The following is a 16,268-nucleotide window of genomic DNA, read 5'->3' on the forward strand; positions in this document are numbered from 1 at the left end:
TGGTAGTTAGCTGTATGCTGTCCACCGCAGGACATCTTCAGATCAATCCTTTTCAGAGTCTATTACAAACTTGCAGTATCTTACTCGTAGAAGAAATCTGGCCATAGGTATTTGTCTGACTTGGCCTAACCTATAATTCACTCAAAGTTCAGTTTAGTTTAGTTTTTTTTTGTTTGTTTTTTTGTTTTTTGTTTTTTTTTTGAGACGGAGTTTCGCTCTTGTTGCCCAAGCTGGAGTGCAATGGCGCGATCTTGGCTCACTGCAACTTCTGCCTCCCAGGTTAAAGCGATTCTCCTGCCTCAGCCTCCCAAGTAGCTGGGATTACAGGCATGTGCCACCATGCCAGGCTAATTTTGTATTTTTAGTAGAGACAGAGTTTCTCCATGTTGGTCAGGCTGGTCTCAAACTCCTGACCTCAGGTGATCTGCCCACCTCCGCCTCCCAAAGTGCTGGGATTACAGGCGTGAGCCACCACGCCCAGCTTAGTTTTGATTTTTGTTTTTTGGTTTTTTTGGAGACAGTCTTGCTCTGTCACTCAGGCTGGAGTGCAATGGCAGGATCTCAGCTCATTGCAACCTCTGCCTCCCAGGTTCAAGTGATTCTTCTGCCTCAGCCTCCCAAGTAGCTGGGATTACAGGTGCTCTCCACCATACCTGGCTAATTTTTTTATGTATTTTTAGTAGAGACGGGGATTCACCATGTTGGCCAGTCTGGTCTCGAACTCCTGACCTCAGGTGATCCACCTGTCTCCACCTTCCAAAGTGCTGGGAATACGGGCATGAGCCACTGCACCTGGCCCAGTTTAGTGTTTTTTTTGTTTTGTTTTGTTTTTGAGATGGAGTTTCGCTCTTGTTGCCCAGGCTGGAGTGCAATGGCACGATTTCAGCTTACCGCAACCTCTACCTCCCAGGTTACAGCAATTCTCCTGCCTCAGCCTCCCAAGTAGCTGGGATTACAGGCATGCGCCACCATGCCTGGCTAATTTTTGCATTTTTAGTAAAGATGGGGTTTCTCCATGTTGGTCAGGCTGGTCACGAACTCGTGACCTCAGGTGATCTGCCCACCTGGGCCTCACAAAATGCCAGTTTAGTTTTTTAAAAGGCTTTACCAATCATGGAGAAAATAAAATTAGAGGGATAATTTTGGTGACCCTTTGCTTTCTGTTTCTTCTCAAACTTCTCTCCTTTTTTCTTCTTAATCATTAGAAACTGGGAATAAATAAGACTGATCCGAGCACACTGACAGAAGAGGAAGTGAGTAAATTTGCCCGTCTCGACATCGACCCATCTACCATCACGTGGCAGAGAGGTGGGTGCTGGGGAGATGCCAGCAGGCTGATGGCCAGGTGGGGAGGCGTGTTCGAGCCGAAGCGCTTAAATTCAGAAACCTACAGTTTGATCCTGTCCATTGATCTTCCCAGCCTGTGCTTCATATTCCCACCATTTATTTCAGTTACTATTATCGTACCACCCTCCCTTATCCTTGCCTCCAATTAAAACAAAAATTCTGTTCAGGCTCAATCCCATCTACTCCTGTGTCTTCCAAATTTCCAAGGAAAATTACCTAATTTTCTCTTCTGTTTCTCTCTCCTTTGGCCTCTTGTCTCTATATTAAGAAAAACAAAAAACAAAACTTTTTTTAAAGACCACGCCTCCCTGGCTTTGTCCTGCTCCTCCTCCACCCACCATCCCACCTTCTTCTGTTCACTTCCTTACCACCGGCTCTCAGCAGCTCTCTGTGTGTTTCCAGTGCTGGATTTTCCTCCAAGTCTGATACGTGCTTTCACCCACTTAACAAGGCATCCCTCCACCGCTTCAAATGCAGCTGGGTGGACTCCCCGTGAGCTCCCCACCACCTCGACTTCCCTGCTTCCCTCTCAGTTGTGATGTCCCCTTCCTTCTCCCACACTGCCCTCAGCCTCATTGTTCACTATGGGATGAGACAGAGGGAAATGCACTAAACAGGAAGTCAGGAGCCCTGAGTGTGTGTCTCCCCTGCCACTGACTCACTGCATGACCTCGAGCAAGTTGCATGCATGTTCTTGGCATTGGAGATGGAGATGGTCACATACGCTGCACAGAAACACGGCAACCACACTTTATGAACCCTATGCAACTGCAGAAATGTTCAATGGCATGGATCCCTGATTCTTCCTGGATTATTCTTCTCATACTTGTGCCCTCATTTACCTCTTTATACTCACATTTGGAACATATTTATCCGATGCGCATTTTATAGCAGTTCCCAACTAATAGATTATGTTGCTTCCGTTTCTATCCCCCAGTTCAGAGAGTTCACATTAACAGAGATATCCCGTTGTGATCAGAGGCCTCCAGTGGCTCCCCACATCCTGGGTGATAGAGTTGCCATCACAGAGCTTGGCCTTCAGGACACCCGCAGTGGTTTCCCTCCCTCTGCTCCCTGCCTGTTTTCTAGTCAGCAGTGCCGATCTCCATCCTCCTGGCAGCCCTAGCTGGGCCGTCTCCATCCTGTCTCCTGCTTAGACCAGTCTTGCCCTCCAGGATGCACCCAGGTCTCGTCCCTTCAGGGAGCTTCCCTTCTGGGAATCCACCCAGCCAGTCCATTAAGAATTTAGTGCTGTCCCACAAACCATGAGGTAGAGAGACAAAGACCAGAGACTGAGCGTTGGCTCTGCGGTTTATGGGCTGCACAACTTTGGACAGACTGCTCACTCAGTTTCCTCATCTTTAAAATGGAATCATAATTCCAGCTGCCTTGCTGGGAGGCTTCACTGAAACATAAGCATCCTTTCCAGACCCAAAAGCTCTGCCCACATGATCATCAGAAGTCACTGTGGTGATAGCTGTATTGAGTAGAGTTTTTTGTTTGTTGTTATTTTGAGACAGAGTCTCACTTGCTCTGTCACCTAGGCTGAAGTGCAGTGGTGCGATCTAGGCTCACTGCAACCTCTGCATCACTGGCTCAGTCAATTCTCTTGCCTCATCCTTATGAGTAGCTGGGATTACAGGCACACACCACCACACATGGCTAATTTTTGTATTTTACTAGAGATGGGGTTTCACCATGTTGGCCAGGCTGGTCTGGAACTCCTGACCTCAAACGATCCGCCCACCTCAGCCTCCCGAAGTGCTGGGATTACAGGCGTGAGCCACTGTGCCTGGCTTAGGTAGTTTTTTTTTTTTGAGTGTCTTTGTCTCCCAAACTAAACTAAAATCTCCTTGGAAACTTTGTGGGTTTTTTTTTTTTTTTTTTTTTTTTGAGACAGGGCCTCATTCTGTCACCTAGGTTGGAGTGCAGTGGTGCAATCTCCACTCACTGCAAGCTCTGCCTCCCAGGCTCAAGCAATTCTCCTGCCTCAGCCTCCCGAGTAGCTCGAGGCTGTGTGCCACAACACTCAGCTAATTTTCGTATTTTTAGTAGAGATGGGGTTTCATCATGTTGCCCAGGCTGGTCTCAAACTCCTGAGCTCAGGTGATCTGCCTGCCTCGGCCTCCCAAAGTGCTGGGATTACAGACATGAACCACTGCACCCAGCCTAGAAACTTTCAAGGATACATTTTTCATTTTGAAATAAGTAATAACATTATAGAGATTTTGGAAATGTCTCAAAAGAATTTTAAAAACATTGCTATACTAATAAAACTACTATTCATAGTTTTTTGTGTGCATCTAGTTTTTTGGTATAACTCTAGTTATAACTTAGATTTTATATCCTACGAGTTTCATTCATTTATATCATAAGCATTTTGTATTTTGTTAGCTCTTTGTTGTAATGGCCATTTTAAATACTCTAGAATATTCCTTTGTGGATGAACCACAACTTACTTAAGCAAGGCTCAGTTCTTGAAAACACCAATAGCAATTTTAAATAATGGACATGAATACTTTTAAGCATTTTATTGAGAAGCCTACATATTTTCTCTGAAAATTTTTTTATAACTAGGAAGATTTATTATTAAAATGTCATCATGTCCAAAATGTATTGTCATCTTTTTTTTTTTTTTTCAAAGCATTTGTGATTTTGTGTTACTCTTCAAAACTTTTTTGGAGGTTTACTGATGATAGGAAAATCACGAAGGTGGAAATTAGTGTATTTTAAACCAAGCATATGGATGTGCTAAAAGAGAAAGTTTTATGCCAATTGGTATTCTTTGGTATCTGCTTTGGGGCTCCAGCCTGAGCAGCCATTAGAAACGGGGCAATGGCTTAGACATGGATCTTGGAAGAGAAAGGCTACATTATCTTTTATACCTGGGTTTGGTCTGCAATTGGTTTCTCTCTGGAGCCAGGAAGGACTGAAGTGTTTTGTGGTTGTGAATCACTTTTAATGGAAGTGACAACTTTACAAAATTCTTCCGGAAAAAAATTTGAATTCCATTATTGTTCAGGGCACTGAAGTAAAGAAAACTTTATTGCTGTGGACAAGCTACCTGGGTCAGAGGAATTTGGGATGACATTTGATAAGTAGTTTGGCTCTTATGACCATGAATTAATATCAGAAATAGGACTCTTCATCAAAAGAATTGAGAACATTTGCTAGTAGGGTTTTTTGGCTTAAACCTAGAACTAATGTAACCCTTGTGATGAGATTGGATCCTTATTTGATTTGACAACTAGAGCGGGACAGTCAGGGTGCACGGTGGTGGGAGTGAGACCCTCTTCTCAGGCCATATGGATGTTGCACCATTTAATGACCACCGCTTCCTTTCAGCCTGTGTACAAAATCTGATGATTGTTTCATCTTTTTTTTTGAGATGGAGTCTCACTGTCTTGCCAGGCTGGAGTGCAGTGGTGCGATCTCGGCTTACTACAACCTCCAACTCCCTGGATCAAGCAATTATCCTGCCTCAGCCTCCCGAGTAGCTGGGACTACAGGCATGCGCCACCATGCCCAGCTAATTTTTGTATTTTTAGTAGAGACGGGGTTTCATCGTGTTGGCCAGGATGGTCTCAATTTCCTGACCTCGTGATCCGCCTGCCTTGGCCTCCCAAAGTGCTGCGATTACAGGCGTGAGCCACCGCGTGCAGCAGATTGTTTCATCTTGTGCCTCATACCAAAAGTTTAAAGGCCTCATGTTCCTGGACCCAGAGTGGAACAAGGAACCCACAGACCTTTCCAGAAATACTTAACATAAGCAGCAGAAAATGTAGACATACAGCCATTTTGTTACAGAGCATAATTTTGCACAGATGAGCCTCTGCCTATCCGAGCCCCGGGGCCTCACAGGCTTGCTGTCTCTCCATCTCCCTCGCATGCCCAACTCCTGGCCATGGACCAAGGGCCCACAAGCCTCCCTCAGCCTCAGGGAATCAACCATCAAGTGGCTGGCTCCTTGCCCCAACAACACTCTAGGGAATCAGTACCGTGTCTTCCACTGGAGCCAAAACAGTGCACCTGCCCCTGATTGAACACCTTGTACTGCCAGGCTCTTGGCCAATATTGGCTGTTTCATCAGCCATTAGGCATACTGTGGATGCTCCTTAGGACATAGTCAGCACTGTAGTATAGTCAGCACTGTAGTACTAAAAGGGATGGTCCAGAGCAAAAAATAAGCAAACAGATCTCCCCCTGCTGCCCCCACCCCCACACCGACTGGCATTGTCCTAGCATGCCTTACATCAGAGGCTGGCACTGTCTTCACTATATCTCTGTACAGCTGGCTCGGGACTAGGCACAAGTAGCCCCTCAGTACATATTCCAGGAGTGAGTAAGTGTTTCTTATTCCGCCTTTAGTTCTGTCATTCAGAGACCAGGAGTTCCATTTTGGATCACTAACTTAGGGTTACTTTCTAGTATCTTTCTTGTGGGCTGGAATTTAACCTTCACATTTCTTACGTATCGCTGATGCATCACTTACCGGGCCATGTTAAAGGCAGAGGTGGGCTTTGGAGGCCACTGATTCTAGTTGATCTTGCCAGACATTTTTTTTTTCTTGTTTTCTCTTTGCTAAATAAAAAACAGCTGAATTTCTCTTGTTGATTTTAAAGAAATTTGATAAAAAGATTCCCTCAATCTGGTGCCAAGATCGTGTATACTACAGAGCAGGAAAGAGGTTTTTAAGTTGATTGACTTTGCACCCCATGTACATCTTGGGAAGAACAGTGGTGGCTGAGGATACTATTGAAAAGCAGGCCTTTCATTTTGTATATGCTCTGCTTATAGCTGAAAAACTCATAAAGAAGGTTTCTGTGTGTTTATATGAGTGTCAGTTGGTGTTTGTGTGAGGGTGTGAGTGTGTCTGAGTGTGTGTGAGAGAGAGGGAGCTTGTTATAAAGACTAACAACAGCCGAGTCAGGGAACAGCCACAGGCCAAGAGGGCAAGCTGGCCTGCTAGTGCTTTGCGTGTGAAAGAAAAGGTTAACTTTCTTCATCCTGCGGATGCCGGTAGTACCAAATATGTAATTTCCATCACCATTTTCATAAGTGCTGTATCGTATACATTGAGTAAAGTGGATCTAAATTGTCAATGTGGACAGCTTGTTATTTGAAGCTGCATAAATTAACAAAGTCAGTGTCCTGGCTTTGTTTTGTTGCATTGGTATTCACTAAACCAAACCTAATTTTCACAAAATGTAAATAACTGCAATTCTTGTTTTGTTTTGTTTTGTTTTGAGACAGGGTCTTGGCTGGGTGCAGTGGCTCACGCCTGTTATCCCAGCACTTTGGGAGGCCGAGGCAGGTGGATCACATGAGGTCAGGAGTTCAAGACCAGCCTGGCCAACATGGCAAAACCCCATCTCTTCTAAAAATACAAAAAATTAGCCAGGCATGGTGGCAGGCGCCTGTAATCCCAGCTACTTGGGAGGCTGAGACAGGAGAATCGCTTGATCCCAGGAGGCGAAGGTTGTAGTGAGCCAAGATCACGCCACTGCACTCCAGCCTGCGTGACAAAAAAAAAAAAGAGAGACAAGGTCTCACTTCCATCTCCCAAATGGGAGTGCAGAGACACAATCATGGTCATTGCAGCCTCAACCCCCAAGACTCAAGCAATCCTCCCACCTCATTTTTGTATTCTTTGTAGAGACAAGGTCTCACTGTGTTGCCCAGACTGTTCTCAAATTCCTAGGTGATCCTCCCACCTCAGCCTCCCTAAGTGCTGGGAGGTGTGTGCCACCACACCCAGCCAATAACTGAAATTCAAATAAGCCAGTGAAGAAAATAAAGAGAACTGGTACTTGCTCTATTCACCATTCACCCCCGCCACCCCCCACAATTCTACTTTATTTACTTTTGCTTTTTAAAATTGTGGTAAAATATACATAACGAAATATTTTTCCCTATTTGTAAGCACACAATTCGTGGCATTAAATACATTCACAGTGATTGCACTATCATCACTATCTATACCCAGAACCTTTTCATTATCCCCAACAAAAACTCCTTATCCATTAAATAATTACTCCCCTCTTCTGCCCCTGCCTTTTCTAGGTGCCTGATATAAGTGGACTCATATGATACTTGCCTTTCTGTGTCTGGCGTATTTCACTATGCACCGTGTTTTCAACATCCATTCATGTATCAACATGACCTTCTTTTATAGCCGTCTAATATTCCATTGCCTGTCTGTGCCACATTTTGTTTATCCATTCACCTGTTGGTCGCTTCCTCCTTTTGACTATTTTGAATAGTGCTGCTATGAACATGGGTGTACAGATATCTGAGTGTCTCCTTTTGGTTCTTTCGGGTAATGCCAAGAAGGGAAGTTGCTGGTTAGGTTTTTTGTTGTTTTTTTTTTTGAGAGGGAGTCTCACTCTGTTGCCCAGGCTGGAGTGCAGTGGTGCAATCTCAGCTCACTGCAACCTCCGCCTCCCAGGTTCAAGTAATTCTCCTGCCTCAGCCTCCTGAGTAGCTGGGACTACAGGCACACACTACCATGCCTGGCTAATTTTTATATTTTTAGTAGAGATGGGGTTTCACCATGTTGGCCAGGCTGGTCTCCAACTCCTGACCTCAGGTGATCTGCCCGCCTCAGCCTCCCAAAGTGCTGGGATTACAGGCGTGAGCCACTGTACTTGGCCTCTAGTGGATTTTTGTGTTTGTTTGTTGTTTATTTGATTCTTTCTCTATGTCTACCCACTAGATGGTCAGCCTGGGAGAGCCTGACCTTTTCTCTTTCACCCTCTGCAACTTCCCGAGCATCAGAACAATGCCAGACACACACCAGGTGGCTGGTCCATATTTGTCGACTGAATGACTAATCTGTTCTCTTTCAGTATTGGATACAAATGACCGATTTCTACGAAAAATAACCATCGGGCAGGGAAACGCAGAGAAGGGCTATTACCGGCAGGTAGGTGGTGCTTTCTTCCCGGGTGTGGCTCTGTTCTTACGTTCATTTCTACTGGCCTGGGAGCTCACTCTTTGCCTTTCTTGTCTCATCCCCAACCTGTTGTGGCCAGTGGTTCTCTCACTGTTTTGGGTGCTCAGCAGGGCTGGGAGAGGATCAGAAGACATAGAGGCTCCAGTGTCTTTTTACCATCTTTTCTATGTATGTTTATTTCATTTTCTTTTTTTCATGTATGTTTCCAATTGTGTTTCCAGGAAGAGCCACTCAGGGTATTCTTTGAATATAAATTCTTACTTATTTTTTTGGGAAGCACCCAGGTAATACTACATCTGCATAACTGATAAATGAAAATCTCAGACACGTTACTCAAATTTCATATATCAAAGAACAAACACCTAGTTATTAGACTTAATAGCATGAGGATTTTTTAAAGGATAATGGCTTATTAATACAAAAATGGCTTATTAATAAAATACAGAGAATGCAGAAGAAAAATTATGTCTGACTTCATTGTAATAGATATTGGATGTGCGTCAGTGGCACTTAGGGAATACAAATTAATTCCTGTGATTTTTCATCCAGGCACAATGGGCTTCTAAATTGTGTTGTGTTTTTTTTCTTTTGAATTGATTATAAACTGTACATTTAAGAACAGTTTTAGATTTCTGTCCTTTATGTTAAGTTTTTATTAGTGAAAAAAGAGTCACCATACTATAATAACCAATCCTTACGCCAAATAGACTTGTGACCTTTTGAAGTGTCTTGAATTAAAAAGTGAATGTAGGTATTGGATTAAGAAGAGAAACTAAGTTCGTGGACCTCGTCTCCTCGCAGTCCTGTAACTTACACACACACACAAACAGATTTCAAATATCCATGCTAGCAAACTGGAATCATTGCCATGAAGTTTTAGATAGTTCTGAAAAATAGGAAGATGGAATTAGATTGATGAATAAAAGGACAGCCCAAAATATGGTGGACTTCCATCCTTAACAAGCATTCTTGCTTTTCATGTTCTTAACCTCTCCTGCTAAAGTGGGAGCTTTATAAAAGCAGAGGTTATTCCCCTTTTTATTTGCTGCTGTGTTCCCTATGCTCAGAACAGAACTTTGTTACATATAGTCGTAAGTGTTCAGTAAATATCTGTTGAACAAATGAGTAGAATAAGTAAAAGACAATTTATGGATACAGAACTAAAATGTCAACATAAAAAGATGTTCATGAGTAATCATAAAACTGCGAATTGAAACAGTGGAGTATCATTTACCTAGGAGCTTGTCAAGTGAAAATAGTAGGTACTAAATGCTAGTGAGGATGCAATGAAATGGGGGCATTTATGCAGCGTTAGTGGGGGTAGAAATCCTTTTTGGATGAGTTTGTTATTACTAAAATTTGAAATGACCCAACAATTACAACTTTGGAACTAAAAATATTTTAATGAAAAGAACAAGAAAATGTGTAACGTACAGGAAAAAATTCTGTGTATTAGGATATTTGTTGTGCCATTATTTGCAGTGGTGAAAATTGGAAACAATCCAAACGTCCAACAGTAGAGATGGCTGCATATATTTGGTCCGCCATTTTGTCCCATGGGAGAGTTGAAATTAATAAATGTGTGTACGGGTGTCTTGACATGAGTAGAGAGCTCTCATACACCATTGGAAAGGTTGTAAAAACCATTTTAAAACTTTGAAGTAAAATACTGATATTGTAAACCTGTTTATGTTAAGAAAAACCCAGCGTGTTTACTTACATTATAGGCACTTACAACTTATTTGTGTAATAAGTGCCTAGAATGAAAAGTAGAAAGATGTATACCAACTGTTGGCATTAGTTGCCTGTGTAATGAAAGCGAGTATTGAAAAGTCCCTTTCTCTGCATATTTTTTTACGGTTTAGGTACTGGAGAGATGGAAGATTCACAGTGGCCTTGATTTCAGTGCCTACTCTGTGCATTGTATTGATAGTTCCATTACATATATTAGCACAGTTCATTTGTAAAGCTGATTTGCAAATGAGGAAATTGGGATGTTATGTTAAAAAAACTTGCCCAAGGTTCTATCTTGTGTTGCTTTGTGCATAGATATTTTTAAGTAAAAAGGGGTTATAGTGTATTTAAGAGCTTTAACTGCTTTTTATTTATCATAAGACTGTAGTGAAGACATCTTTTTAGGTCGATAAAGGTAGACCTGTATCTTCATTTTTAATGACCACATCGTATCTCATAGAGGTACCATAGTAGATTCAGCCATTTCCCTGTTAATGAACATGTAGAGTGTTTGCAGTTTCAGGCTATCACAAGTAAGCTGTAGTAAGTATACGCATATATTTGTGTGTATACTTGATAATATCCTTAGGATATTATTCCAGATGTGTGATTGCAGAGTCAAAGAGGATACAAATTTCCAATGTTGACATATGTTTTGACATTAACTTCCAGGAAATTCATACCAATTCACATCCTTGCCAATATCCCATATTGGCCTTTATTTAAATGTGTGCTAAATCCCTCATTTGCCCTATTGTGATTATTACACATTGCATACCTGTATCAGAATAGTTCATGCAATCCACAAATATATACACCTACTATATACCTAAAAAATGAAAAGGTAAATACTAAATCAATAAATGTGTGATAATCTGATGAACAATAACATTTTCATTTGCATCTTTATATGATTTTGAAATATTTTATTTGCAAAACAAAAATGAGCAGGCTTCCGCTATGCACGTCATTTAGTCATTAAAGTGAATAACAGTGATACTTTAATTGACCCAGTTGGTTTCATTTTTTTTATGCTCAAGATGTGAAATTTTGTAATTGTAACAATTACAAATGAAGAGCTTGAATATCGATTATATATTATTCTTATTTACACAGCTGATATTTCAAGAATATTTCTAGTCTCATGTTTTGTACAGAAAATCTCAATATTTTTTAGTCATTTTCTCATATGCACTGTTTATAATAGAATGGTAGTATAGAGAACCCTAAATTTCATACAATGAAAAACCACTTATTTTTGGAATGAGTTATATTGAGAATGTAATAATTGAATATAGTTGTATTTGACTTTCAGGTAATATTTTTTCACTAAATCAGTGACTAATGCAATCTCAACCAGGAAGTAGCCAGAAAGCTCCTTATTTCCTTCCTTTCCTTACTTGTCAGTGACGGAAATGGATAATAAAATGTCTCATAAGGTGATCCCACCAGGGCACAGCCATTCTCTCTCTGCGTAAGCTTGAACTTGTCTGGCTCACACTCCCCTTGGGAAGAAGAGAATTAAGCTGGGGCGTAATGAAGTGGTTCTGTCCAGAGAAACATTCCTAGTGACTGAATTATGAGGAGGAGGAAGTACACATTCCTGTGTCCCTTTTATTCCATGTTGGACTTTGTACAACGTGGAGCCACAGCCAAGAGATGGGAATAGGAAGTCCTAGAACTTTTTGCAAAAAGTCTGTGCTCTCTAGCTTTCACTACTGAAAGCTTCAAGATCTGATGTGGCCATATCCTCCTGGGCAGCTGAAAATTGAGTCTGTGCCACCAGTTGACTGGGGTGCCCTCCCTGCTGTGTTGAGATCCAGCTCTGGGAAAGTAGCCTCACATGCAGGAAGCCAGCATCTTTCACTGCCCCTTATCTCTGTGCCAGACAGACAATGCAGCCTTCTTGACAGACCTATTACTAACAAGGGAGGTGGCCCGTAGGCTAGTCATTAATTCATTTGATGCATATTGTGTGCCTACTGGGTCTCATGCTCCATGCTGGGGATTCAGAAGTGAACCTGCCTAATATAGTCCCTGCCTTCATGGCACTTACGGTCCAGTGGTAGACTGATAATGACCACACTAGACTGATAATGACATTAGTAATCAATTAAGTCTGAGACATGCTACAACAGCAAACCATGTGGTAGTGCTGTGAGCGGGTGTAACAGGGGTCCTAACCCAGCCCACCCTTTGCTGAGCAGAGCATGGCAAAGAGCACATTCTGCCTGGGAGGCCACCCTAGGGAGCACCAGGCACAAACCCTGCATGGTCCAGACACGCAGAAAACTGATGGGATTGCATGCATGGCCTTTTGAGGGTAGACTCTCTGGGCCTGTGGTTGCTTCATGGCTGAAGTCCAGCTCCTTGTGGGAATGGCCATCCCACTGGCACTGTCGCTGACCACTACCTGTGTTTGGGCTGGTTCAGGCGCAGTTTGACATCGCAGTGGCCAGCGAGATCATGGCGGTGCTGGCCCTGACGGACAGCCTCGCAGACATGAAGGCACGGCTGGGAAGGATGGTGGTGGCCAGTGACAAAAGCGGGCAGCCTGTGACAGCAGATGATTTGGTGAGTGTTTCCAACCCGGAAGCTTCAGGGAGTGGATGGTCCTCGTTCTGTGTTACCAGAAAAAGAAAGGTTTTCTTCCTTTTATCAGTGAGTGTAATGAGGATACAGAAAAAGTTTCCACACACACATTTCTTCCCCCACAAGCATGTTTGCCTGACTGCTTCCTAATGTTCTCATAGTCATATATGACGTGCTTATACCTGGCTGCAACAAAAACACGTGAAATTTATTTCAGGAGCTTTCCACCATCCTTGCCAATCCTGATCTCTGCTTCTGCCTGGGCTGGGGAGGAGTCACCCCCCTGCAGTCACTTGGTGACTTTTAAAAAATGTACCTTCTATGCCTGCCTGAAATTGAGGGCAAATCACCTTTCCAAGGAACAGAAGGAAGTGGCTCTGCTTCCATGAACAGGAAGATAAAGTTAAAATTGGCACATTTCTGGCACCAGCCTGGCTTATTATTTAATTTGGGGCCTTAGATTTGGGTTTTGTATTATAAAAGCAAATCTCTGCCTCAATCAGTCTTGCTTTTCTTGTTCCCCTTTGAGTAGTTGTGGTGCTTTCTGTAAAGCTTCCATGGAACACCATTGCCTTTTTTAGTGCTTTTTCTAATTGGCATGCTAGTCTTCTTTTCTTCTTTGTCTTTGTAGTAGAATAACAACCTTTCCTGTTAACTTTTTTTTTTTTTTTCTGAGACAGAGTCTGGCTCTGTTGCCCAGGCTGGAGTGCAATGGCGTGATCTCAGCTCACTGCAGCCCCTGCCTCCTGGGTTCAAGCGATTCTCCTGCCTCTGCCTCCCGAGTAGCTGAGATTACAGGCGCACACCACCACGCCCAGTTAATTTTTGTATTTTTAGTAGAGATGGGGTTTCACCAGGTTGTCCAGGCTGGTCTCAAACTCCTGATCTCAGGTGATCCACCCACCTCAGCCTCCCAAAATGCTGGGATTACAGGCATGAGCCACCACACCTGGCCTTTTCCAGTTAACTTAAGCTCCACATATTCCATAGGTGTTTTGTTTGCTTGCATTTTTGTATATAAGTGCATGGGTGTGGACACAGGCCTCTAAGATAGCCATTACTCCAAATTTAAGTTTACTTTCCCATATACTGAATCTCCTACAATAATGGAACTTAAAATGCACACTGGTGATTGGTAAGCAGTTGTGAATAGAGAAAGGCAAAGTCATATTTTATTAATTTCAAGGGTTTAGGGTATAATTTGAATTCTTTTTCAAAGTGTCCTGATTGTTTTTCAGCTGCTTTTGAAGAAATGAATCTAACTCATCTCAGAAGTCTTGTCAAGTAAATTCAATAGATCAATGTATGTCAGCAGCCTATGGAATACTTAGTATAAAAATTGAAGAGAAAACCCTCAGGTTGCTATAAAAGTGCTGCTTTATTAAAATTACCAAAATCTCACTATTTCTATCTAAACTGACATACTACAGTTTCTGTCTAAATACATTGCTCTGTATTTTATTAATTTGTATGGCAATAAATATGTGTTAGGAACAGTTTTAAAACTTAATCCTCAAATACTACTTCCTTAAATTTATTTATTTATATTTATTTATTTTGTTTTTGAGATGGAGTTTCGCTCTTGTTTCCCAGGCTGGAGTACAATGCCGTGATCTTGGCTCACTGCAACCTCCGCCTCCCAGGTTCAAGTGATTCTCCTGCCTCAGCCTCCCAAGTAGCTGGGATTATAGGTGCCCACTGCCACACCCGGCTAATTTTTGTATTTTTAGTAGAGATGGGGTTTCACCATTTTGGCCAGGCTGGTCTCAAACTCCTCAGGTGATCTGCCCACCTCGACCTCCCAAAGTGCTGGGATCGCAGGCGTGAGCCACCACGCCCAGCCCTTAAATGTATTTTTGTGTGAGTGTATGATAAAAATCTTGGATCTGGAACAAACCCAGAGATTACTCTTTTTAGTTACCTTTTTAAATAAACTCTTTATTTCTCTTTTTAATAAACTCTTTTTAGTTATCTTTTGTGTTTCTTGTTTGCAAAAAGTACCTAATTTATTAAATTGTGCTTCATCCAGTGGGAGCTATCGAGAGTTGGCCACCCATAGAAAATTGAGGGAGGATTTCAGGAACTGCTGAAGGTTTCTGCCATATGCATGATTCTGATATACCCTGGAAGAATCCATCTGAGCCTTCCCCACATGGACACAGAGTGTGGAATGCTAGCAGCACACAGAGGGTGGCAGAGCTTGCCCTGCACGTGACAGCACAGGTGCTGAGATGTGTCCCAGAAAAATGAGCAGGTAGAAACCTACCTGAGACATCCAACAGAAACATCCCTCTTAAGTTCCTTCCTCCTTTAGTTTTTTGAATCAGTTTATTTGGTTGGGAAGTGTAAGCAAGGATAGTGTGCAGAGAAGTAGGAAAAGTACTCGTCTTCTTCCACCTGCTCTGCATTAGCACAACAGGACAACTCTCACTGAGCCTTCCCGTCCTGAAGATTTCTTTTTTCTTTTCTTTTCTTTTTTTTTTTTTTTTTTTTTTTTTTTGAGATGGAGTCTTGCTCTATTGCCCAGGCTGGAATGCAATGGCGCAATCTAAGCTCACTGCAACCTCCAACTCCCAGGTTCAAGTGATTCTCCTGCCTCAGCCTCCCGAGTTGCTGGGATGACAGGCACCTGCCACCATGCCTGGCTAATTTTTGTATTTTTAGTAGAGATGGGGTTTTGCTATGTTGGCCAGGCTGGTCTCGAACTCCTGACCCCAGGTGATCCACCCGCCTTGGCCTCCCAACGTGTTAGGATTACAGGTGTGTGCCACCACTCCCAGCCTGTCCTGCAGCTTTCAAAGTGAACCATCTTCGTGTATGTATAATGAGTGGGTTGCATTCATATCATGTGTGTTTTATACAGTGAGGTAGATTCCAGTTACATAGGAATATAGTTAATAACAGTGTATTCCTGAAAATTGCTAAGAGAGTGGATATAAAGTATTCTCACCACCAAAATGATAACTGTGAGGTAATGCATATGTTAATTAGCTAGGTTTAATCATTCCACAGCATATATATACTTCAAAATGTCATGTTATACACAATAAATACATACAGTTTTATCTGTCAATTTGAAGTTAAGGAAAAAATAGATTGGATTTTCTTACACCTTTTAAATGATTAAATATTGTAAAAATAGAAACCAATCACATGAGAGAAACATTTACTACTGTTGTTGATAAAAGTACGGGGAGAATGTAATGCACTTTAGAGTGATGAAGATTCTCTGGATTCTACCACTGCATCTGTTAGCACCATGGCATACTGTGGTAAAATGGCACTGTTTTCCGATGCTATGTACAGCAAGGGATAGCGCCCTGTTTTCCCCCCCTAGAGCTACCGTTACCAGCGTTTGCTTATGTTATAGCCTTCCAATAACTAATATGTTGAAAACACCAAGGCACCACTTAAGGTCTTTACAAAGCGAGAAGGAATTGGGAAAAAAAGAAACAAAGGCCGGGCACGGTGGCTCACGCCTGTAATCCTAGCACTTTGAGAGGCCGAGGCAGGCAGATCATGAGGTCAGGAGTTCACGACCAGCCTGGCCAATATGGTGAAACCCCATCTCTGCTAAAAATACAAAAAAAATTAGCCGTGTGTGGTGGTGCATGCTTGTAGTCCCAGCTACTGGGGAGGC

General features: G+C 42.5%; 1 protein-coding gene across 7 annotated transcripts in view; it reads left to right on the forward strand.

Moving 5' to 3' along the window:
- Positions 1-16,268, forward strand: part of MTHFD1L (methylenetetrahydrofolate dehydrogenase (NADP+ dependent) 1 like) — a 240,429-nt gene that overhangs the window by 84,662 nt on the left and 139,499 nt on the right. For all 7 annotated transcript variants that reach the window (XR_010157792.1, XR_010157793.1, XR_010157794.1 and 4 more), the window contains exons 16-18: positions 1,206-1,308; positions 8,196-8,272; positions 12,470-12,610. Coding sequence is in view for 4 of the 7 variants with exons in the window: in XM_024357475.3 (XP_024213243.2) it covers positions 1,206-1,308; positions 8,196-8,272; positions 12,470-12,610 (321 nt within the window). In the remaining 3 variants the exon portion in view is untranslated. The remainder of the gene's footprint in view (positions 1-1,205; positions 1,309-8,195; positions 8,273-12,469; positions 12,611-16,268) is intronic.

Source organism: Pan troglodytes, chromosome 5 (genome assembly GCF_028858775.2).
Source record: "Pan troglodytes isolate AG18354 chromosome 5, NHGRI_mPanTro3-v2.0_pri, whole genome shotgun sequence".
Lineage (NCBI taxonomy): Eukaryota > Metazoa > Chordata > Mammalia > Primates > Hominidae > Pan > Pan troglodytes.